The following is a 24,537-nucleotide window of genomic DNA, read 5'->3' on the forward strand; positions in this document are numbered from 1 at the left end:
TTCATGGGACAAAAAAAGTGAGGAAAACGATCAACTTTCATGGATGGTGGGAGTAGAACATATTAGTATAGATGGATTTAACGAACATGGATCTGTATGCTTTTGTACTTAAGATGGATGTGCTCAAGGGGTTGTCGTCTTTCTTTGGTTTATTTAGTTGATTTTCTTGCGTAGTTCTAGATTCGTGTTTGAATTCATCTTGAGAAAGTAAATTTTATTTTTTATGATTTTTTAAAGGGTTTTTAAGTTACTAAAGCAGAAGTTAGTTTGACAACACAATTTCATAATGACTTAAGAAAAAAAAAAGTGAAGTTTCTGTGAAGCAATTTTTTTTATCCAACATCTTAAACTAACTTTTGTTTTTAGAGAAACATAATAAGAACTCCTTCTTTCGATGCCAAAACATGCTACTAGTAATGTCAGGAAACAATGAAGCCAATACTTTGTATTGTACAAAAATTCTTTGATTAATCAAAACTCGTTTTCCAATTCTGCTTGTTGTCGTGAGCAAGAGTTATTATTGTTCATTGGATCTTTTGATCCAAATTTATAGTAAAGATGTAGTTGTAAATTTGGTCAGGCGGAAAGTTGTCTATTTTAGTTATAATAACTTAATTACTAACTTAGTACTTACTAACCTAGTTATGATAATGTAACTACGTATTTGCATTATAAAATATATAACTGAGAAAAATTATCAAAGAGCTAGAAATTGGATAATACACTGATGATATTTTAATATAATCACTTTGTGTATTAATACTAAGTACTAACTTAATAAAAAATAACCAATGATTGAAATAAAATGCGAAAGAATAAAAATACATATGTTTAAACATTCGTCAAATACAAAAAAAATGAAATGTTTGGTAGGAAAAAGATATACACAATCTTACATTTTTTTAATAAATAAAATAACACATAAGGGGATGATAAACACATATTTTAAGAATATGTGTGTATAACTGTGTAAAAACATTGATTGTTGATCGATAAAGGAAGGATTGATGCATTTGAATAAACTCGAAGTATAACAAAATTTAATCAAATAATAATATTTTCTTTCAATTCCCCTGATCTAGTTATTTTGGTTATGCATTTGAAGTCTAAAAGCTTATTAACTATATATATAATTAAAAAATGGCTTATTATAAGACATATCCTCTACAATGTATGTGGACCAATGCGACAGTATTCCACAAGTTTGAACCTACTGCATAACCAGAATTTATAATTTTAGAAAGTCTTACCAACTTATAGTCATCAGCAATGTAATTGTAACAAAACCCATATCTGGTGAAACAAACAGAAAAATCACATTGCGACAGTCGTGTGTTTTTATATGCACCAGTTGATAAGTTCTAAATACATAAGTTATCATCTTTATCTTTACCAACACTAGAATTACCTATGAAAATTAAACCATCAGAAGAACCTAAAATTTTAATTCCAGTAACGGTACGTATCTTGCAAAGGGTAATCCCTTAGTATAGTTCCACGAAAAGTAAATGTTGTAGATGATGCCGGTAGTGCTGATGAAACTGATAATATGAAGCATAATCTATTGAACAATATACAGATTTATTGTTTTCGATCCCGGGAAGCATGAGTTTACTAGAATTGTTATTGAGCATGGTGGTATGTGTAAGGTGAGTCTTAGTAAATCTAGGGTTAGAAAGTACAGAATACCCTACCTTGCACACACACCTAAAAATTCCAATGGACTTTAAAAGTAACTTGAGAAATATATCTACCTGAACCTCTTCTGGAAGACTTGACATTGTTGATGATCTTTTTCCTTGTATTTTTCTATGTTGGATGTGTGGCAAACATAATTGTGGACATTCCAAGAAGTTTTGAAGTTTTTCGGATACCATTCCCCATAAGATCTTAACGCTTGATATTTTTGATGTTCTTCTTCTTTTTCTAGGTTGGATGGATGGGTGGGTGGTAGTTCAGAGAATTGGTGATGTTCCTAGAAGTTTTTACGAGATACCACCATTCCCCCACAAGCACTTTGAAGTTCCTAAAATTAATTAAAAGCAATTTCGGTTCGTATACGGATCATAATTAATTAACCTCTAGGAAAGATTAGGCCCAAATCTTTATGTATACTAAGCCCACACAAAGAATGAAGACTTGATTATGCCCAAAAATCTAGTAGAATGTACTACGAAGAACCAAAAGATTAGAAGAACTTTCAGCTTCATGACAGAACGTATTCTTATCTTCAGGTCTTGCAGGAGAGTTTTCAACTCAACATTCAAAGAACATTCAGTGAATTTATGACTTGTTCAATGCATATTGCGCAGGCGCTAGTTCTGGCAATTGTTCTCTTAGTTATCTTTCAAGAAGCAGACTATTGTCTCACCATGCATTCTAGCCTTTATCTATTTTAATAGTCGAACTACCTAACAGGCCTTTTAATACATTGTATATGACAAGAAAAAAACTAAACTGGAGCTAATGGCTCACGAGTTAGGCACCTTGGGCACATTACTTTATAAATTGTACTCCTTGGGCGCCTCGCTCGCCTTTGACAACATAAGACCCTTAAATTTGTGGCTTAAATAAACAATGTTTTATAAATTCAGAGTGTTAAAGTTCTTCAGTTCACTCCAAAAACATCCATCTACTGAAAATTAGTTTTCCCCGGTATCCTTTCCCAGGGTGCTCATATATATTCCCTCTTGATTACTGCAATCTCTTCTTTATGGATCAAAAACTACAAAAATGATCCTCACGTACAAAGATTAATTCACTAGAATTACTACTTGTTGTTGTGTTAAAATTGTTGTCAAATATTATTATTCGCTGCTGTGTTGAATTTATTGCCCTAATATTATTATTCCTTGATGATGATGACGAAGGTGGTTGTCTGATAGTCCTAGGTTAAGTAGAATTTAGAGGTTAAGCAGACATACAGTGTAATACTAGATCATGAGAAGAATTATAATAAGAAGAAGTCGATCACCTTCTTTCTTTGTTTCTCTTTTATTTCATGGGGTTTTCTTGATTACAGAGAGGAAGGCAGGATGAAAAAGAGGGAGGAGGAGGACCGAGTGAAAACCTTTAATTTTATGCTTTGTTGATTGCTCTTTTCTTCCCGGCTCAAACTGACAGATTGTTGGGCTACGAGTCTGTTCTACTACATCATGCATGACACAAACAAAGATTTTGTGTCAACTGCAGAATGTTTCATTGACACGTTCTTAGTCCTATCTACTATTACTAGTCCATTATATTCGGTGATAATGCATATAATGATTTTGGTACTAATCAATGATAAAGTTTTCTTTTATGTCAATTGAAGTTGAATAGGTGTATACGATGTGAAAGTTAATCAGTAAACATATAGACAAATGCTATCCCACACGACTTTGCGGGATGGCTTCCCGCATAAGCGGCTTCTTTACCGTTGGATGATCAAATCAACGGTTAGATTCACACTCAAAAAAGGACCCATCACTTTATTTAACATATAGACATAAAGTGATAAATGTTAAATAATAACGGCTTTTTTCCCACACGACTTTGCGGGATGGCTTCTCGTAAGCATTTTATTTAACAACATAAATGTTAAATAAAATAACATGTATTATGGTTTTCTTAATTTATTATCTGCACAGGTATATAAAAGTTAGATCCGAGATTACACCGAAATTAGGAACCGAAATCTCCCCGAGACAATATTGTACCAGTGTTTCGGTCCCGGCGAGACAAACCGAAATCCGACATCAACTACATTGATCTACTCAATTGTGGTAAAACTTCAAATAGATATATCTCACAAAATAAAAAACGGATGTTTACAAATGTTATAGCGTTGGAATTTTTTTTTTCTCAATGATATACCTATGCAACGAGTGTAAACATGACTACCAAAAATTTTATATGTCTTAGATAACATTACAGTAAGGAGTTGTTTGGAAAAATAACATACGGAAATACGAAAAATCAACTTTAATGAGACAAAAATAGAGAGGAAAATGATCAACTTTCATGGACGGTGGGAGTAGAATATATTAGTAGATGGATTTAACGAACATGAATCCGTATGATTTTGTACTTAGGATATACGTGCTCAAGGGGTTGTCGTCTTTCTTTGGTTTATTTAGTTGATTTTTTTTTTCGTAGTTCTAGGCTCGTGTTTGAATTCATCCTAAGAAAGTAACTTTTATTTTTAGGTCTTTTTAAAAGGTTTCTAAGTTATTAAACTAGAAGTTAGTTTAACAACACAATTTTCATAATGACTTTGAGAGGAAAAAAGTAAAGTTTTTGTGAAGTAATTTTTTTTAATCCAACATCTTAAACTGACTTAGGTTTATAGAGTAACAAAAGAACTCCTCATTTCATTACCAAAACATGCTACTAGGAATTTCAGGAAACAATGAAGCCAATACTTTGTATTGTACAAAAATTCTTTGATTAATCAAAACTTGTTTTCTAGTTAGTTATTATTTTCCAATTCTGCTTGTTATTGTGAGCAACAATTACTATTGTTCATTTGGATCTTTTGATCCAAGTTTATAGTAAAGATGTCGTTGTAAACCTGGTAAGGCGAAAAGTTGTCTATTTTTAAACAATAATTCATGAAAACAAATAAATTGCGCTTATCAGTATAGTTTTGTTTCTTCAATGGAATGTATATGTGGAAAGTTATCCAAAATCACACATGATATATTTTCTAAAATTACTTTCCAACCCTAATTCTTTAACTAATATGTAGATGACGTGGTGTGGTGTAGTTTTGGTTAGATATTTATACACAGGATATGTACGATTTTATTGACATTTTATTTAATTAATATTAATTTTAATTAAATAAATAAGCATTTTTACTATAATTTACGTTAAAAAAATCCAATTTTCCACCGATTTGTATTCCTACTTTATGAAACAGAAATGCAAAAATGAGTGGGCTAGCCTCTAAACATTCAAAAAAAAAAAAAAACTAGAAGGGTAAACTCAAAAAAATAACATTCGAAAATTAAAAGGATAAACTCTAGAATGAAAGGGTACAATAGCGCTAACTAGGGATTTTAGTTTTTTCTTCCCAGTGGAGGAGTATCTTGAAACATTCACCCTTACTGGACCGTAGTTGCTCAGGGATAGATCCCTTTGTTGCCCCAGATTTGTCATTCTTATATCAAAACTCTCCCATCACTCCATGCAGCAAGGTATCACAACTTTTATTTATATTTTGTAATTTTTATTCAGAAAAGTGTCGAAGCTAAGCCTGTGGCTAAACTTTCATCCAATTTCTTGTAGACATTTATACGTTTCATGACCAGCAATACCAATGGCAGGTACTTGTCTTGATATTTGTTGTGCCCCTTGACTCGAGGCTAACACCAGGCCACTAGGCCATACTTTCCGAAAAACTAAACCGACTTGCCTTATTATCCGGTGGATAAACCGTCGGGAAACCCAAAATCCTTTTTCAAAATTTAAATTAATCAGAGATTATAAAATTATAAAAATAAAATAGTATTTTCTATTGAAACGAAAATAGAATTTCCATATTTTTCTAAAATACCTTTTCAATTTTATTTTCTTATTTAGGTTCTTCACTTCTTCTTCTTCTTCTCAGATCTAGGTTACCATAATCCAATAAAACCCCCAACTATTTCCCGCCTTTTTTTAACCAGAGAACCCAGTAAACCTAGCCATTGTCGAGAAATGTGGGTTTTGGACACAAAACAAAGTTAATTTGGCAATATCATCTAACTAATCTATTTACTTAGCCTGACTCATTGGAATTCGGATAGCAATATCAACTAGCTATCAATTTAGAGTTATGTTGTGTATGGTGTTATGTTTCAATAATTCTACATCTACCAGGAATGGAATCCCGTGGGATTTCCCGACAGACACAATCTAAGTGGGACCCATGGAGGGCAATGCCCACCCCATGATAATCTCCATGGGGGGCCCACATGGCAATCTTTCACGGGATTTTTTTGGGATACACTCCTGGTCAATGTTTGATTACTGGTTATGTTATGGTATAATGGAGGATTTGAGTTCTAAGTTTGTCAAGTTTTGTGTTTGGGTGCTAACTTTCACTACTTGTCAGTGTTATAGTTTGTCGTCGACATTACTGTGGTTTTATAGGTTGGCAAGACTATGTACAACAAAGAGCTTAGTAGAATAAGTTACACTCAATATCTGAGCCAGTAATAAAACTTAATTTGTTGACTTAGTTCAATAATACTTTTTAATGTAACAATCATAAAACTTTGTTGATTTGGTGTAATGAGATTATGGAATCTAACGACTATAGAATAAGTTTCCTTTAGTCCCATGATAGTTGAGCCCCTTGGTTTTTGCATAATTTTAAGAAACATATAAGAGAGAATCAGTATTTTTTCTTTATCTACTCTTTTGTGGTAAAACTTCAAATTGATATATCTTACAAAATAATAGGCGGATGTTTATAAATGTTAAAGCGTTGGATTTTTTTATTTAAGATATACCTATGCAATGAGTGTAAACATGACTACCAAATTTTTTATATGTCTTAGATAACATTACAGGAAGGAGTTTTTTGGAAAAATAACATATACGAAAATAAGAAAGATCAACTTTCATGGGAGAAAAAAAAAGAGGAAAACGATCAGCTTTCATGGACGGTGGGAGTAGTTATTAAACCAGAAGTTAGTTTGACAACACAAATTCATAATGACTTTAAGAGAAAAAAGTGAAGTTTCCGTGAAGCAATTTTTTTTATCCAACATCTTAAACTAACTTATTTTTTTAGAGAAATAAAAGAATTCCTTCTTTCGATATCAAAACATGCTACTACTAGTAATTTCCGGAAACAATAAAGCCAATACTTTGTATTGTACAAAAATTAATCAAACTAACTTTCTAATTAGTTATTATTTCCCAATCCTGCTGTTGTTGTGAGCAACATTTAATTGTTCATTGGATTTTTGATCCAAATTTATAATAAAGATGTCGTTGTAAATTTGGTCAGGAGAAAAGTTGTCTATTTTGGGACAACAATTCATGAAAACAAATAAGTTGCACTTATTAATATATAGTTCAGTTTCTTCGATGGAATGTATACGTGAAAAGTTATCCAAATACACATATGATATATTTTTCTAAAATTATTTTCCAACCCTAATTCTTTAACTAATATGTAGATGACATGGTGTGGTGTAGTTTTGTTTAGATATTTATACAGAGATGCACACCATTCCATTGAAATTTTATTTAATTAATATTAACTTTAATTTATTAAATAAACATTTTTACTATAATTTACATTAAACAAAAATCTAGTTTTTCACCGATTTTTATTCCTACTTTATGAAAAAGAAATGCAAAAATGAGTGGGCCAGCCACTAAACATTCAAAAAAAACAAAAAAAGTAAAAGGGTAAACTCGACAAATAACATTCATAATTGAAAGGATAAACTCTAGAATGAAAGGGAACAATAGGGGTAACTAGGGATTTATTTATTTTTTCCCGAGTGGAGAAGTATCTTGAAACATTCACCCTTACTGGACTGTAGTTGCTCTGGGATAGATCCGTTTGTTGTCCCAGATTTGTCATTCCTATATCCCCGAAAAATTAAATGGATTCGCCTTTAATTATCCGCTGGATAGACCGGCGGGAAACCCAAAATCCTTTTTCAAAATTTAAATTAAACAGAGATTAAAATTATAACAATAAATAGTATTTTCTATTAAAACGAAAATAGAATTGTCATTTTATTTTTTAAAAAAATACCTTTTCAATTTTATTTTCTTATTTAAGTTCTTCACTTCTCCTTCTTCTTCTCAGATCTAAGTTTCCATAATCCAATAAAACCCCCCAACTATTTCCCGCCTTTTCTTAACCAGAGAACCCAGTAAACCTAGCCATTGCTGAGAAATGTGGGTTTTCTCTGAAGCTGATGATAAAGGAGTAAAATTCGAAGATGAAGAAGTTGAGAGATGTGGAGAGTTATTGTTTTGTGGTGGAACGAGTTATTGTTTTTGCGGTAAATTTCTTCTCTCCAATTTCAATTTCGTCTTCTTTTTGCTTTAATTGATTTCTGGGTTTTTTTCTCTTAAATTAATGCCAATTTTACTGATTAAGTTGAGGTGTGTGCTTTATAGTATCCTTCCATTGTGTTGCATTGGATGTGGAAGGTCGTGTTTATACATGGGGAAAAAATAAGGTATTACAAATGAGAAATTACTATCGAATTTTTTAAAGTTTTGTTTGATTTGATTGGATTATATGCTGCTTATTGGATTTAGTTGTTCTGCAGAGGGGACAATTGGGACATGGTGATATGATTAATCGTGATAGGCCGACAATTGTATCTGGACTATTGGGGTAAGTTTATGTCTCTTATCTGGTTTGGGTAGTGGGAATTTGAACCAACATCTTCTTTTTTGACATTAGTAGATACAATTAATCCGGGGCATCCTAGATGTTACCTGATAATCTGTGGATTTATGTGCAAAGACTATTTGCTTTCCGCGAATTTGTTGGTCATTACTAACCTTTGCCTCTAAAATGTGTGCAACACTTCCATTGGGATGTTCGTCTTGTGGAAATTACTACTGACGATAGTATGGTGAACTAATCCTCTTGCATCTGTTCTTTTATCAACAAAATGAATGTAATCGTCATTGTTGGCTGCAGACACAAAATAATCAAAGCAGGCGCTGGTAGAGCTCATACAGTAGTGGTGACTGATGATGGAAAGTCCTTTGCCTTTGGCTGGAATAAGCATAGGCAATGTGGAACAGGTTCAACAAGGACTGGTAAGTGCAAGTTGTTTGATTGTTTGATGATGGTGTATTCTTTGACGGAATCCATAAAGTTATAGATATTGCAGAGTTAGTAGCTAGGTAACCCTTGCTGGCACCCCCATCTTGAGTCATAAACTGATTGTTAGTTCGAATCATTTCTGTAAATTTCACTAGCAAGGAAATTGTGTAAGTAGTGACTGAGTTCAAAATGTTAAGTTCATTGTGTAAGTAGTGGCTAAGTTTTACATCTAAAATGTTACGTTCATTGCGTAAGTAGTGACTAAGTTTTGCATCTAAAATGTTAAATTCATTGTAAGGATTACAAACAAAGGTTTACTTCGGACACCAAAATTAAGGATGATTATCATATGGAGAGCACTGCTGGAATTGGTGCACCAAATTGTTATCTTGCGCATTCCTGTCAGTCACATTATCTCTATACTTTTAAATTTAGTTTTGAGTTCTTTCTTTATTTTGAGTTTATCATCAAGCATTTTGCTCGTAGGTCTTGTTGGTTTGTGGTTTTTAGAATCATTTGTTGGTTTTACGTACATGAGTTTTTTCTTTACATTCTTTTTCAACAGTTTCAATGCTCATTAACTCACATAGCTTTTCTTAATTTCTGCAGAGTTCCTGCAGTCACTAGTTTCTAGTCAAGTTTCTGAAGTCACATATGTTGTTTGTGGAGGTGATTTTACTGTGTGGCTGTCATCTGTGGAGGGATCGTCCATATTGTAGGTTAACTGTAGTTGTACTTTACTTGATTCTCAGGCACTCGTAACCATCATTTGAGCGCTTCTTGCCATCTTTCTGTTTAGATTGATTCCATGTTTCTAGATTTCGTTGTTTACTTGTGGATATAAATAACTGTATCGGTTTCTCAGAACTGCAGGTCTTCCACAGTATGGTCAACTAGGGCATGGGACAGATAATATGGTCTGTCTAAGAAACATTTCACACCTCCTTCTTTTCAGTTGTGTTCTCTTTAGGAATTCTAATAGATTGTTTGTGTTACTTGCAGTACAATACCAAAAGTGCCTCTGTGCAGCTTGCTTATGAAGCCCAACCTTGTCCAAAAGCAATAGCCGCTTTTGCAGGGTCAACTGTTGTCAAAGTTGCATGTGGAACAAACCATACAGGTTTTTCATAACTTCCACCCTTCAGGTTTTTCATAACTATTGTCAAAGTTGGGTGTCTTACTAACGCATGTGTTTTTTTCATCTTTTTTTTTGTGTGCTTCCAGTTGCTGTGGATTCTAAGGGTCTTGTTTACACGTTAGTAGTCCACCACTGCTCTACTTCTTATTTACCCGTGCTTTAGAGGGGCAACTATTGTTTTCATATGTTGTTCGGCATTACATATTTATCTCTCTCTCTCTCTCTCTCTTACTCTCTGCTGTATGTTCAGGTGGGGTTATGGTGGCTATGGAAGGTTTCACTTGTCCCATGTTAAAGAAGCTTCTCTCCTCTTACTTATAATCTCTTCTAAATTTCTAAGCTGAAACTGTTTGAGTTCGTGGTGCTCAGGCTGGGGCATTATGAGCAGAAAGACGAATGGACTCCTCGTGCTGTAAATTTCTTCCTAAGGAAAGTTCTACCTCCCAATGCAATTGTGGCTGCTGGTGCTCATAATTCTGCAGTCACTGCCGGTAATAATTCAGCCTAAATTTTAGATGTTTATGGAGCAGCTTCTATTATTTGTTTATCCTTGTAGATAGTATGTTGGGCTATATTCATTGTACAACCATTTGCTATAGACCTAGCTAAGCAGGGCATAGATCATATCTACCATATATGAACAAGATACTAAGACATGGTTTCTACTCAAGTTGACAAGGTTTCTGAAATGAGAGACAGAATGCCAAGATACCTAGTGAAGCACGGCATAGATCATATCTACCATATCTATCTATCTCTGTCATAGTCGGAACTGTATTGAGAGACTAACTGAATTACAGTTATTCTTAAGTTTTCTCGATTTGTAATGTAAATTTTGTTTATGTACCAGTAGTTACTTTGTCTATTACTCCAGAGTCCCTACACTCTTATTCACTGTGATCTGGTAGAAAAAGTGTATATTTTTTATATAGGCATTATTGATGAGCTAAGTGTTTTCCAGGTGGAGGACAATTATGCATGTGGGGAAAAATGAAGGTTACTACGGGCGATGATTGGATGTATCCGAAGCCTCTTCTGGATTTAAGGTTTTGTGATAGGCCTTGCATGTTTTTCCTCTTAGAGTTTTTAAACTCTAAACTCTAGTTGTTGTATGATTGTTACTTGTAACCTCGTTTTTAAAATTTCTTGTATATTCATATATATACCCACCTTGCTGGTTGGGTCTGTTGACCCTTCCAACTAATTTTTCCTTTCTAATTGGTTTCGCTAATCTCTGGGCTACTCTGTCTGGTTGTTTTCGTATGATGTTCAATAACCGCAACATACATTATGTGTATATATATTCACCAATTTTATAATTAGCTGTATTTTCATGTCTTCTCATTTATCAGTGGCTGGAATATTCGTTGCATGGATTCAGGCGCCTCACACAACTTTGTTGGTGCTGAACAGTCGTGTATAAGTTGGGGTCATGCTCTGAATGGACAGCTTGGATATGGTCCTGAGGGACCAAAGTAAGTGTTGCTTTTCCTTACAATCTGTATGTTCCCGTTGGCTGGAGAATAAGATCCCACTTTTCTTGATGTCCCGGTTTAACTTTGTTTTGATGTGTTTGCTCATTTTACCATATATCTACAATGAATCCCAAAAAAGTTGATATCATTGAGGGTATGCATGTAATGAGGTATGAATTTGACAGCTCTTTGTTCGTCGTTCATGTTATGTGCTGCATAAATTTTAAGCTCTATCTGGCATCATTCGAAGTAAAGTTTAACCAATAAATAAAAACGACTAATCCTGGATTTGGCTGTAAAATTACTTTTGTAGTGTCGCCTGTGGTTCAGTTTATTCAATGGTGGTGGTTGATAGAACAAATGCTGGTGATAAGCTTGATCAGGTAAGCATTGCTGTAAAACAATCCTCATAATGCAAAAAACAAAAAAATACAGCAGATGCAAGTAATCTAGTTTTCTGCCCTGATTGCAGCTTGATGTTTATGAGGGCAAACCTTTTGAAGAAGGTAAGTTTTGGTTAGGCGTATCGTAATCTTTACATTCTAACGTTTCTGCTGTTTTTGTCAAGTTCTTCATTAATGCTGATTCTCTCCCCTGCAGGGACTGCTGAACCCAAGGCTGAAAGTCCCGCACCAAAGAAAACTGGTGCTAAAGCTTCATACAAAAATACGAAGAAGTCTAAAGATTCGTCAGAGTCTGCTGAACCCAAGGCCAAAGGTCCTGCGCCAAAGGAAGATGGTGCTAAAGCTTCATCCAATAAAAGGAAGAATTCTGAAGAGGATGACAGTGACAGTGGTGCCTGCGAAAATGGATCTGATGATGATGAGAACGGTAATGTAGAAGAAAAATATCGTGGTGGTGGTAGTGCAGGAAAAAGTAGTGGTGCAAAGGAACCTGCGGCTGGAAAAGGCACCGGACGTACGAGAGGACGACTTCCTTCTGCAGAAAAGGAAAGCACACAGCTGTTAGTGCGGAACTGGTGGAAAGAGAGGCAGGCCAAGAAAAGTCATGAAGAGCACTAGATAATAACAAATTGGACTTATTAACAACAAGTCTTTGGCTTCATTAATTAGGCAGTTTTAATTTCCTTGCTTCTTAGGTCTTAAATCTAACCAAAACCAAATCGAGTCATGCTGTTACAGAACATCATACTCAAGAAGATCCTGTGACACCTTGCCGTCTTCATTTTGTATAGATGCGGCACAAGTTGGAAATATTGGGAAAAAAAAGAATGTCTCGAGGCCCGTAACTAGACACACTGAGTTCAGATTGTCGGACTAATTTATGTCGAAAATGATATACATCCCCCACTCCCTCTGCATGTATCAAGCATCTGTTGATTAAATCTAATAATAACGAGACCCTTTACTAATCTCAATCCAAGGATCAAGGGATAAAAACGATGACACCTAATGTTGCATTTCCAGTGCCACCTGCACTCGCAGACAAGACCACTAGGCCATACTCCCCAATTATCCGCTGGATCAAACAGGCGGGAAAACCAAAAAAATCACACATATTAAAAATCCAAATTTAATAAAAAAATTATTTAAAATGAAAATCAAATGCTAAATGTTTTAACTTTTTATTCTTCTTAGGTTCTTCCTCTTCTTTTTCTTCTCAGATCTAAGGTTTAAAGTTGTTTTCTTCCATAATCCAATTAAAAACCCTAACTATTTCCCGCCCTTTTTGCTTAACCAGTGAACCCATTAAAATTAGCCATTACCTTCTACCATTTTCTTCTCATTTTTTTTCTTTCTCGTTATACTTTTTTACAAAGAGATGTGGGTTTTCTCTGAAGCTGATGATAACATTCGTTATGTTAATAAAGATGAAGAAAAGCTAATCGAAGAAGAAGAAGAAGTTGAGAGAAATGGAGAGTTATTGTTCTGTGGTGGAACGAGTTGGGATACCTTAACTAATTATGGACATCCAGATAATACTTATGGAAATTTGATTTCTCCTACTCGATTAACACCTCTAATTGGTGTTAACATTCGTGATGTTGCAGCTGGTTGCGGTGAATTCCTGTATCCAATTTCAATTTTGTTTAGTGATTGTTTTTCTTTTTTTCTTAGGTCATTTTGCTGATTAAATTGAGGTTTGTGTTTTATAGCATCTAGCCATTGTGTTGCACTGGATGTTGAAGGTCGTGTTTATACGTGGGGAAAGAATAAGGTATGAATGAGAAATTATTATCGAATTTTTTGAAAGTTTTGTTTGGTTTGGTTTGAAATCTTTGGATTATATGCTGCTTATTGGATTTAGTCGTTCTGCAGAGGGGACAATTGGGACATGGCGATATGATTAATCGTGATAGGCCGACAATTGTATCTGGACTATCAGGGTAAGTTTATGTCTCTTATCTGCTTTGGCTAGTGGGAATTTGAACCAACATCTTCTTTTTTGACATTAGTAGATACAATTACTCCGAGGCGTCCTAGATGTTGCCCTGTTGTCTGTGGATTTATGTGCAAAGACTATTTGAACTCTTTGCATAAATTTGTTGGTCATTTCTAACCCCCGCCTTTAGAATGGGTGTAACATTTTCATTGGATTGTTTAAATTCGGCTTCGCCTTGTGGAAATTACTTCTGATGGGTCGAATGGTGAACTAATCTTCTTCGATTTGTTCTTTTATCAACAACTAACGCAATATTGTTGTTGGCTGCAGACACAAAATAATCAAAGCAGGCGCTGGTAGAGCTCATACGGTGGTGGTGACTAATGACGGGAAGTCCTTCGCCTTTGGCTGGAATAAGCATGGACAATGTGGAACAGGTTCAGCAAGGACTGGTAAGTGCAAGTTGTTTATCGGTTAAACGATTGGTGTATTCTTGGACAGAATCAATAATTATTTGGAGAGCACTCCTGGAATTGGCGCACCAAATTGTTACCTTGCACATTCCTTTCAGTCACGTTATCACTATAGTTGTAAATTTAGTTCTGAGTTCTTTCTTTATTTTGAGTTTATCATCGAGCTTTTTGCTCGTAGGTCTTGTTGGTTTGTGGTTTTTAGAATCATTTGATGGTTAATCAATTTTACCTACATCAGATTTTTTTTCAACAGTTTTGATGCTGATTACTCACATATCTCTTCTTAATTTCTGCAGAATTTCAGCAGTCACCAGTTTCTAGTCAAGTTTCAGAAGTCACAAATGTTGTCTGTGGAGGTGATTTTACTGTGTGGCTGTCATCTGTGGAGGGATCGTCCATATTGTAGGTTTACTGTAGTTGTACTTTACATAATTCTCAGGCAGTCGTAATTATCATTGAACATTCCTTGCAATCTTTCTGTTTAGATTGATTCCATGTTTCTGGTTTTTGTTGTGCATAACTGTTTCTGTTTATTAGAACTGCAGGTCTTCCACAGTATGGTCAACTAGGGCATGGGACAGACAACGAGGTATGTCTAAGAAACATTTCACACCTACTTCTTTTCAGTTGTGTTTTCTTTAGGAATTCTAATAGATTGTTTGGTTTACTTGCAGTACAATACTAAAAGTAGCGCTGTGAACCTTGCGTATGAAGCCCAACCTCATCCAAAAGCAATAGCCGCCTTTGCAGGGAAAAAAATTGTCAAAGTTGCATGTGGAACAAACCATACAGGTTTTTCCTAACTTCCACCTTCATGCATGCCACCTTACCTCCATTCTTCATGTTGCAGTAGTGTAGTACTAATGCCGCTTCTTTCTTGTTTTGTGTGCTTTCAGTTGCTGTGGATTCTGAGGGTGTTGTTTACACGTTAGTATTCCTCCACTGCTTTAGCTTTTATTTAGTCGTGCTTTAGAGAGGCAACTATTGTTTTCCATCTGTTGTCGGCACTACATATTTATCCTCTCTCTCTCTCTCTGTTGTATATTCAGGTGGGGTTATGGTGCCTATGGAAGGTATGACTTGTTGCATATTTTAAAGATGCTTTTCTGCTCTTACTTGTAATCTTTTCTGAATTTCTAAACTGGAACTGTTTGAGTTCGTGGTGCGCAGATTGGGGCATAGAGAGCCGAAAGATGAATGGACTCCTCGTGTTGTAGCTCTCTTCCAAAAGAAGAATGTTCTACCTCCCAATGCAATTGTTGCTGCTGGTGCTCATAATTGTGCAGTCACTGCCGGTAAAAAAGAAAATCAGTCTAAGTCTTAGATATTTATGGAACAGTTTCTATTATTTGTATATCCTTGTATCATATGCTTGTAGATAGTACGTTGGGCTATATTCATTGTACAACCATTAACCATTTGCCCTAGACCTAGCTAAGCAGGTCATAGGTCATGTCTACCATATAGGAACAAGATGCCCTGACATGGTTTCTACTCAAGCTGACAAGGTTTTCGAAATGAGAGACAGAAAGGCAAGATACCTAACTAAGCAACGCATAGATCATATCTACCATATCTATCTCTGTCATAGTCAGAGCTGTACTGAGAGACGAAGTAAATTACAAATTTACATTGTATTCTTAGTTTTCTTGATTTATAATGTAAATTTGGTTCACGTACTATTAGTTACATTGTCTATCACTCCAGAGTCACCACACTCTTATGGACCATGATCAGTTAGAAAAAGTGTATATTTTTGGTGTAGGCTTAATGAGTTAAGTGTTTTCCAGGTGGAGGGCAATTATACATGTGGGGAAAATTGAAGGTTACAGGCGAAGATTGCATGTATCCGAAGCCTCTTCTAACTTTAAGGTTTTGTGATGGGCTTGCATTGTTTTTCTTCTAAAAGTATTTAAACTTTAAACTCCAATTGTTATATGATCGTTACTTGTAACCTCATTTTTAATAATTTGTGTATATTTGTTTACACGCCTCACTGGTTGGCTCTGTTGACCCTTCCAACAGATTCGTTTCTTTCTAATTGGTTTAGCTTATCTCTGGGCAACATGCATTATGTGTATATATATTCACCAATCTTGTAATTATCCGTATTTTCATGTCTTCCCGTCATCAGCGGCTGGAATATTCGTTGCATGGATTCAGGCGCCACACACAATTTTGTTGGTGCTGAAAAGTCGTGTATAAGTTGGGGTGGTTCTCAGTATGGAGAGCTTGGATATGGTCCCGAGGGACCTAAGTAAGTTTTGCTTTTCCTTGCTATCTGTATGTTCCTGTTGGCTGGTGATATCATAAAATCACACTTTTCTTGATGTCCCGGTTTAGCTTTGTTTTGATGTGTTTGCCCATTGTACCATAGATCTGCAACGAATCCCAAAAAAGTTGATGTCCTTGAGGGTATGCATGTAATGAGGTATGAAATTGACAGCTCTTTGTTCGTTGTTTGTGTTATTTGCTGCATAAATTTTAAGCTTTATCTGGAATCAATCAAAATTTTCAAGATTAACCGATAAAAATGACTAATCCTGGATTTGTCTGTAAAATAACTTTTGCAGTGTCGCCTGTGGTTCATATTATTCATTGGTGGTGGTTGATAGAACAAATGTCGGTGATAAGCTTGATCAGGTAAGCATTGTTATAAAACCAATCCTCATAATGAAAAAAAATACAGCAGATGCGAGTAATGATCTAGTTTTCTGTCCTGACTGCAGCTTGATGTTTACGAGGGCAAACCTTTTGAAGAAGGTAAGTTTTGGTTGGGCTTATTGTAATCTTTACATTCTATTGAGTCGTGTTTCTGCTGTTTTTGTCAAGTTTTTCATTAAAGTTCATTCTCCCCCCCTGCAGGGACTGCTGACGCCAAGGCTAAAAGTCCTGGACCAAAGAAAGGTGGTGCTGAAACTCCATCCAATAAAAGGAAGAAGTCTAAAGATTTGTCAGAATCTGCTGAACCCAAGGCTATTTCTCCTGCACCTAAGAAAGGTGGATCAGATGATGATGAGAATGGTCATGTAGAAGAAAGAAAACGTGTTGGTGGTAAACAAGGCAGAGGTAATGGTGCAAAGTCACCCGCAGCCGGAAAAGCCTCCGGACGTGGGCGAGGACGCCCTCCTTCTGCAGAAAAGAAAAGCACGCAGCCTCGTGGAGGAGGATCTGGTGGAAAGAGAGGCAGGCCAAGAAAGTCATGAGGCTCCTATCTTTCCCAGCCCAAAATTTTGCATCTTCTCTGGATTTTAACCCGAAAGAGATGAGCAATAACACTAACCATAACGAATTGTTCTGTTAGTCTCTTGACTTCATTAGTTAAGCAGGGTTTAATTTCCTTGGCTCTCCAATTTGTCATGCTGTTAGTGTTAGCTGCAGAAAAACATACTCCAGTGCTTAAAAGTTCCTGCAGTAACCCATCTACATTTTAAATGGAAGCTGGGAAGTGTTCACTTTTATATCCTACGTGGAATTTCTTATTGGTTGTATCTATTTTTTCCCAGAGACACTAGAGCTAATATTTAAGAAAGCTAATTAGTAATGTGCAGAAATTCTGTGCTTAATCAAAATTAGGTTTTTAGTTATGTTATTATTCTCTGATTTTGCTATTATAATAGGTCTTCCATTAAATATGGAAAGGGAAACCGGAGAAGACTTGCCTAGGAGCATCCATAACCATAAGTAGAAAGTTCAAAATATATTTATGGGATCATCAATGACCGCACGAGCTTTACAATGCAGGAAATTGCTAAAGGCTGCCAAGTGATCCTTGAACATAAAAAATAAAGACTTGTTGTCATTCTACAGGTTGATCATCATTTCCATATCGAATACAAGCATACAGAAATCACATTCTGACTCAATCATATACTGACAGTGATGTTATTGACTGAACAAATGGACTAGACTTGCTCAACAATATTAAATATGAAAGACTCTTTCGGGTTCATATCTCAGTTCTATTGCTACGGTTTTCTTTTACATTAACTTTGAAACGTTTCATGAAAATACATAATAGCTTCTAAAGCAACTAGGAAAGTTAAACTTTAATAAGAAAATGGGTGCTGTGACTGCTATCCACCATGTCTATGCATCGGTAGGCAAGCCAGATCGCAAAGGACAGGATACATAAATTCTGGTATATAAAAAATTAATCTGGAAAATATAGTCTACCAGAAAAAAGTCTCAATTACTGTTCTACTTTTAGCTGCTAAAACAGTAAAAAAAAAGAAAAAAAGATACCCGATGAAATGATGCTATCTCGAGGATGCTGTAACTCCTGCTGAACAAAATACTACTACTTCTTCTTCTTGCCTTTATTCTTTCCAGCCTGTTTTTTGGACTTTTGTCTTTCTTCACTCTCGAATTTTTTTGCTATAAGGAGTATATTTAATAATCAGCCCCAACAAACCAATTTTTGCAAATAGTTTCAATTCTGGATCCGCAGTCAACTTGTTAAAGCATTCGCTAATTTTTGCGTACTGAATATGGTGCTCCTCATCACTGAAACAAATTAGTCATAGAGCAAAGTGAATCAAGTCAAGTATGCTCAAAAACAACAGACTGATCCCAAGACAATTATGATAAAGCATGCTTCTATGAACCAGATAGTAAAATGTTCAAAATACAGTGGTTGGGAAATGTCTGCAACGCACTTAATATGGATTGGAAGATATGAAATAATTGAATAAGCTCATAAAATATGCAAGCTAAAGGAAACACGAAGACTTCCCAATCAGCACCCATGTTGGTACTGCTCTCACGTTCTTAAGGAAGTGGCTAGTTTTCCAACAAACAAAGGTAACGCGAGGAATTCCCAAGCGGTCACCCATCTTGGTATTGGGCTCACCCTCTGCTGGTCTATCGTGGCTCGCCACGCCTATCACGATCCTATTTTCATAGGGGACTGGCTGTAGTTCCCTCATCCATTTTACACATGATGTACTTGAAATACTGTAGACACGAGAAATATTTGTAAAATACTGCATGGTACGCCCATAATCGAGTTCTCCGGTTTCAGTCAGCATCAATTTCATCAAATCGTAATCAGGAATTCCGGTTTCGGTATAATTTGTATGGCCAAGATGAAACCAAGAAAAGAAGACGCTCAAGAACATAAACAACAAAGGAAGGTAGCATGAAAAGAAAGTCTTTGTTCCAGTCGTAGATGATCGTTTCTTTTATTAATTTTTCAAAATTGCTGACCAAAGAAACCGAGACCATACCTGATATCTTGTTCTCTTTCAACTGCTTAATGAAAACTTCATAGGCTGGAGACAGATCTGAATGTTGTTTTATAACTTGATACAGTTCTTCACTTAGATTACCAAACATGAAAATCAGGAAAACCACAGTCCACATCTTCAAATAAGTTGACCCGTCTTTAGCACTGATGATCTTAATGGTGGCTCCTTTGATCAAGTCCTGAGAGAGATCAGTTAGTCTCAGATCCATCAAATGCTTGTATATTATATGCTGTTTGTAAATCATATGCTTAGGGTCCGTCTGACAAAACAACGCGAAATAACGTTGCCTGGAATCATTCGAGCAGTTCTCCAGGAAGCTTTTTGCCCAGTATATTGGACTCTATTATTGATTTTGCAATTTGATAACGGTTAAGAGTGGTTATTCCTAGTCGAAAAGGTCGAGTATACTCCATGACATAATTCTCACCAATTTTAACACAATCAGAAAGTTTGTCGAGGCTTTTCAGCTTCTCCAATACTTGCATACACAGACTAACCAATGTAGAAACCCAAAAGCTTCGAGCAGAAGACGCAAATTGGTGATCATTCATGCCAAGTAAGTCTCTGGTCTTTCGAAGAAATCGATCCTCAATTTCTTTTCTCCAACAGGCATCATTGTTCAGCAAAATGTATATGGAACTTCGATTATGATCCTGCTTATATACAGCTAAGTAACCCAAACAGAAATCCTCATACCTTTTGTAGTCTTGCTTATCTTGAGTTCCAAGAGAATTGAGATAATTCAATATGTTAACCATCTTTTCCTTCCATGAATTCCAAAAGTAAGTCGATGTCTCAATGGAGACCCTGTTCTTGGATACTGAGTTCTCTACATGCTCTACTGTGTTCAGGACCACATTATCCACCCAAACGTACTTAGAGGGTGCTAAATTTAGATGGTAATCGATGATTTTCCTCAAAGAAATAATTTCACCACGCAGACTCTTGAAACTTTGTGAAGCAATAAAACAGTCATTCATCTCAGACAATCTACCGTTGGTGTCTGATAATATGCTTGCCTCTGTACTAACGGATTCATAAAAAAAATCATCTTTGCTTTTCGCCATCAACTTAGCTTTGTTCACAAAGTTTTTCAAAGGCCATCCTTCGTTTCCATTTGCCCAAACGGAATAGCCAAGAACATAAAGTAGAATGACCTCAACTGCCTCTACTATGTGCCCAGCCTTCTCTAACATATCTGCCTCAAGAAGTAGATCCCATTTCATTCTTGCAACAGCGGCAGATTCCATAAAATTTTCAGACCCCGCTTCAAAGAGGATGAGCTCATCAATATAATCATGCGACCTTAAAAAAGTTGTTATCATGTCCAACGAGTTAAAGGATTTGATAAACTTCATCATATTGATAGTATCATTCTGTTTATGATAATGAAGGGCACATCTCTTGAGAAAACATTGTTCTATATCGATCAGATCTTGACTTTTGGCTGTATCAGGGTTTAGCCTTGCACTTTCTTTCCAATACTCTATGAACTGAAGACCAGTTTCAAAGAGATTACCATTTGTGCAAACTAGCAAGCACTTGGAAAAGCAGTTACACCTAGAATACACATCAGCTGCAGTAGACCAACAACCAGCAAGACTAAAACAGTCGCCGGCATCTTCTAGCCTAGATTCCCCACAATTTCCCCACAATTCTTGAATGTGATACGTATTCTGATCGAAATTGACAAGCCCCATTGTTTGAATCCTATAAGCAAGATTGTTATGGCATCTATAATCATAAACTGTACACATACAAGTGAATATTTGCAACATGTTGTGCAGTTTGCAATCACATGTACTGGATTACTAGTAAATGTGTGACAGATTGGTTCTTTTGAGGTTCATCAAAGATGAATCAGGGATTGCACCACAATTTAAAAATCAAATGATGAAACAGTATACATGTTAAAAAAAGCTAGATTTCCAGACACGATTCCTAAGTGCAGAAAATACAGAGGTAATATCTTAATAAAAAAAAAAAAGACTAATATTCATATTGTACATAGGAAAATAATCTATACCTGCTCTTTTGAAATCTCTCAACTCCATGAAACATTTGGCTGCAGTATCAGCCTTGCCTATTGATTCATAAATCTCAGCTGCCTCAACAAGCGCCACGCGAGCTAGTTCAGCATTAGAAGCAAGCATGTGAACACCAGCAGCTCTAAGACCAGAAGCTTTAGCGAGTTTCTCCAGGAATGAATCACCAGCTCTTTCAAAGCACATCGTCACCATCTCAAAATTACCTTCATCCAGTAACTGCATGAAAATTAAGCATGTATAAATTTCAGAGATTGGGTAAATTTTAGGAATCTAGATAAATGACAGCACAAAAATTGGTTGTTTTCATAAAGTTTCAACCTCAAACTTCTTCGGACGCCAACCATTGGAAAGTTTAACCAATAGATTAACTACAGACTTTTGTGTTTGTGATGACTTCAACTTCCCAAATGATTTCCTGAAGTTATTGCTGAACAGGACCTGTAAATTTGAGGCAAGAAACAATGAATAATGAGTAGAAACTAACAATCTAGTGGATATTCAATTAAACCTTGGAATAGTTTACCTTCCACAATGCACTTTTGAAAAGCGTACTCTCTTCATTAAGTAAATTATCTAACTGATCAAGCTCTTTGTTGGCCTTAATCATTGCTTTCACTATCTCTTCATCTTCATCAGCATTCACGAATTAAATCTTCCCAGAAAGATCCAATTTTACACAACTTTTTGTGATTCCCCAAAATCCAAAGGCAGTGCCTGAAAGGTTAACACACAACAAGTTAACAAAGACTAGAAGATGTGCATCAAAATTAGCATATATTCAAATCTTCTACAATATATTCTTTTTACCAAAAAACACACTAGTTGTACCTAGCCCGTGTCAGAGCAACATTAGTACGTTGTGGATCAGAAAGGAACCCATCTGACACCCCGCTATGATTAGACCCGACAGTAGATATTATAATGACATCTTCCTCGACACCAAAGAATCCATCAGCAGACATCAACTTCACTTTAAAGTCCTTTAGCTTCCCATATTTCTGACCAACCTTATTCTCTATTTCAGCAATTTGGGCAGCGTATGGAGATATAATACCAATGGTTAAGCTACGCACTGAGCCTTCCCATGCTGTGAACAGTCAAACAATCCTCTATAAGCAAAATATATGGACTAATCATTATTTAACTATTCAACAATTTTATTGACAGGCTTAATAAACAGCATCAATGGTATGAGAGATAAAATGTAAAATTACATTGAATTTTCTATTTAACCATATATAGCATAACAAAGAAGCTATTGCAATCACTTTACTAACACTGATCATACCTTTATAAAGGTTTCGCAATATTGCCACTACAACTGCCACTTCAGCCATATTTTTCATACTTGGCCCAGCTTCATCCGCCTCCTCCCTTCCATTAGAAATATTTATGAATGAATACGGGCCAAACATAGGTCCTGGTAGATAATTAAGCCAAGAATTTTCAAGAAGAATGCTTGGAGCATCTATGATCTGGTCTTTATAAAATTTGCGATTTGGGAAAGAGCTTATTTCAGGATGCATTCTGTACTGCATGTTCAGTAGGTCCTCCAAATGCCCAAACAAACCCAACCTTTCAAATAGACTTCTTCCAAAGCCAGCTTCATCAGACACCTAAGGTTACAATGCATTGGAAAAATATTAAGAACGAAAACATGATTTTAGAGCGAAAAAATTGATGCTATAAAACTTATACTTACCCTGCTTTTGACCCTAGCTTGTGGATGGCACTCGTCGCCAATTAGGACAGCGTGTTGTATAGCTTTAAGCTGCATGGGAGCCAATGATTCACACTCTTTCATCTGAGCAGCTTCATCAATTACCAACAAATCCAGTGGTTCCAGGTCCACCTCGTGCAGATTGTATGAACTTGACACCGTGGAAAAAATGAGGGATGAATTTTTCAAACAGAACTCTGCTAAGAAACTTCTGTTGGTGGAAGTTGGAAGGCGACCACCAATCGAATGACTGACAGATCTTAGAGCCTGCACAATTTCAATCCTCATCTTGTGTAATGTGGCTGAAACATAATTAAAAGCTCGACTTCCTTGTGCCTCCATGAAACAATTTTCTTGTCGTGCAAAGAGTTCCTCTAATTCCTTGTCAGCCACCTGACTTGGAGAGAGCAAAACTTCGAAAGATTCAAGCATACCACAGAGATTAACCATCTTTTCGAAATTGTCCGGCAAAATAAGTCTTTTAGGGAGATGGGTGCATAATATTCTGATGCTTCTTTTGAGTGGTACCACTAAAGCTCTGAATCGGTCTTTTGCAAACTTGAGAAATGGCATGTGGACTTCAGAAGTAGTTCCAATTTTCTCCATTACATGAACCTCTGTAACTATTTCATTCTCCAAAAGCAAACGAAACTGAGATGCACAATCTTCAAGAAAATCCATCACGGAATCGAAATGTTTCTTCCAACCAATTAATGGATCAAAACACTCCACAAGACTGTCCACACGATGATCCACATAAATCTTTCCAAGATCATCACATAACTCACATTCCCAAACAAGAGAAAGTCCCCTAATGAACAACCTGACTTGTTCTTTCCCAAGTTTGATTCGCACGCATCTTTGTGAAGGTTTAAGATACATAGTGCTAGTTCAGCAACTGCAATGTTTTCCGGGGCACAAGCAAGTGTTCTACAATTCATACTTAGCAAGCTATAAAGCAATATACTGATGGCTTTGGTTTTTCCTGTCCCAGGTGGACCCCAAACAAGTTTTACGGAAGACGTGTGTTTACATTGCACTACAGATATAGTACCCAATACAGCTGCTCTTTGAGATTCATTAAGAGCCAGTAATAATTGTGAATCAACTTTTCCGTCCCAAATCCTGTCAAACTTGTGCAGAACAGAGACAACAAGTTTCCTTCACCTGCAACACCATAAAGCGAGCATAAAAAGGAAAATGTTACCATCTTGTTTCTCATATCTATTAAATGTGAAAGAAAGAGAAACCAAAACTAACACAAAAATCAACTCCAAAATTGGAAGAAAAAAAATGCCTGAGGTTAAAAAGT

The 24,537-nt window shown here is 35.8% G+C and overlaps 3 protein-coding genes across 3 annotated transcripts; 2 read left to right on the plus strand and 1 right to left on the minus strand.

Moving 5' to 3' along the window:
- Positions 1-7,818: 7,818 nt before the first annotated feature.
- LOC113273449 (protein RCC2 homolog) lies at positions 7,819-12,646 on the plus strand. The gene is made up of 16 exons (XM_026523164.1): positions 7,819-7,997; positions 8,116-8,177; positions 8,271-8,338; positions 8,651-8,772; positions 9,389-9,494; positions 9,645-9,696; positions 9,782-9,899; positions 10,004-10,034; positions 10,168-10,191; positions 10,287-10,408; positions 10,879-10,963; positions 11,270-11,392; positions 11,509-11,562; positions 11,706-11,775; positions 11,865-11,898; positions 11,993-12,646. The coding sequence occupies exons 1-16, from the start codon at positions 7,889-7,891 to the stop codon at positions 12,412-12,414; spliced, it is 1,602 nt and encodes a 533-aa protein (XP_026378949.1). The 5' UTR covers positions 7,819-7,888; the 3' UTR covers positions 12,415-12,646.
- Positions 12,647-13,011: 365 nt separating this feature from the next.
- Positions 13,012-17,736, plus strand: LOC113273450 (protein RCC2-like). Its single transcript, XM_026523165.1, has 16 exons — positions 13,012-13,412; positions 13,509-13,570; positions 13,672-13,739; positions 14,066-14,187; positions 14,505-14,610; positions 14,746-14,797; positions 14,883-15,000; positions 15,105-15,135; positions 15,258-15,281; positions 15,379-15,503; positions 15,999-16,080; positions 16,343-16,465; positions 16,586-16,639; positions 16,782-16,851; positions 16,938-16,971; positions 17,074-17,736. Exons 1-16 carry the CDS (start codon positions 13,175-13,177, stop codon positions 17,412-17,414), a joined length of 1,650 nt encoding a protein of 549 aa, XP_026378950.1. The 5' UTR covers positions 13,012-13,174; the 3' UTR covers positions 17,415-17,736.
- A 4,401-nt stretch (positions 17,737-22,137) lies between these two features.
- On the minus strand, positions 22,138-24,107 carry LOC113271845 (probable helicase MAGATAMA 3). The gene is made up of 4 exons (XM_026521769.1): positions 23,208-24,107; positions 22,794-23,121; positions 22,334-22,592; positions 22,138-22,219 (listed from the first exon to the last, which is right to left on the minus strand). Exons 1-4 carry the CDS (start codon positions 24,105-24,107, stop codon positions 22,138-22,140), a joined length of 1,569 nt encoding a protein of 522 aa, XP_026377554.1.
- Between the last annotated feature and the right edge of the window lie 430 nt (positions 24,108-24,537).

The sequence above is a fragment of the Papaver somniferum genome, chromosome 4, assembly GCF_003573695.1.
Source record: "Papaver somniferum cultivar HN1 chromosome 4, ASM357369v1, whole genome shotgun sequence".
Taxonomy (NCBI): Eukaryota; Viridiplantae; Streptophyta; class Magnoliopsida; order Ranunculales; family Papaveraceae; genus Papaver; species Papaver somniferum.

Coding starts and splice junctions, on each gene's coding strand:
- LOC113273450 (XM_026523165.1), top strand. CDS start 13,175: ATGTGGGTTTTCTCTGAAGCTGATGATAACATTCGTTATGTTAATAAA. Junction 13,571..13,671: donor ATACGTGGGGAAAGAATAAG/GTATGAATGAGA, acceptor GTCGTTCTGCAG/AGGGGACAATTGGGACATGG. Junction 16,640..16,781: donor GAGGGTATGCATGTAATGAG/GTATGAAATTGA, acceptor TAACTTTTGCAG/TGTCGCCTGTGGTTCATATT.
- LOC113273449 (XM_026523164.1), top strand. CDS start 7,889: ATGTGGGTTTTCTCTGAAGCTGATGATAAAGGAGTAAAATTCGAAGAT. Junction 7,998..8,115: donor AACGAGTTATTGTTTTTGCG/GTAAATTTCTTC, acceptor TGTGCTTTATAG/TATCCTTCCATTGTGTTGCA. Junction 11,563..11,705: donor GAGGGTATGCATGTAATGAG/GTATGAATTTGA, acceptor TTACTTTTGTAG/TGTCGCCTGTGGTTCAGTTT.
- LOC113271845 (XM_026521769.1), bottom strand. CDS start 24,107: ATGTATCTTAAACCTTCACAAAGATGCGTGCGAATCAAACTTGGGAAA. Junction 22,593..22,793: donor ATTGCGAAACCTTTATAAAG/GTATGATCAGTG, acceptor GACTGTTCACAG/CATGGGAAGGCTCAGTGCGT. Junction 22,220..22,333: donor GTTGCTCTGACACGGGCTAG/GTACAACTAGTG, acceptor TTAACCTTTCAG/GCACTGCCTTTGGATTTTGG.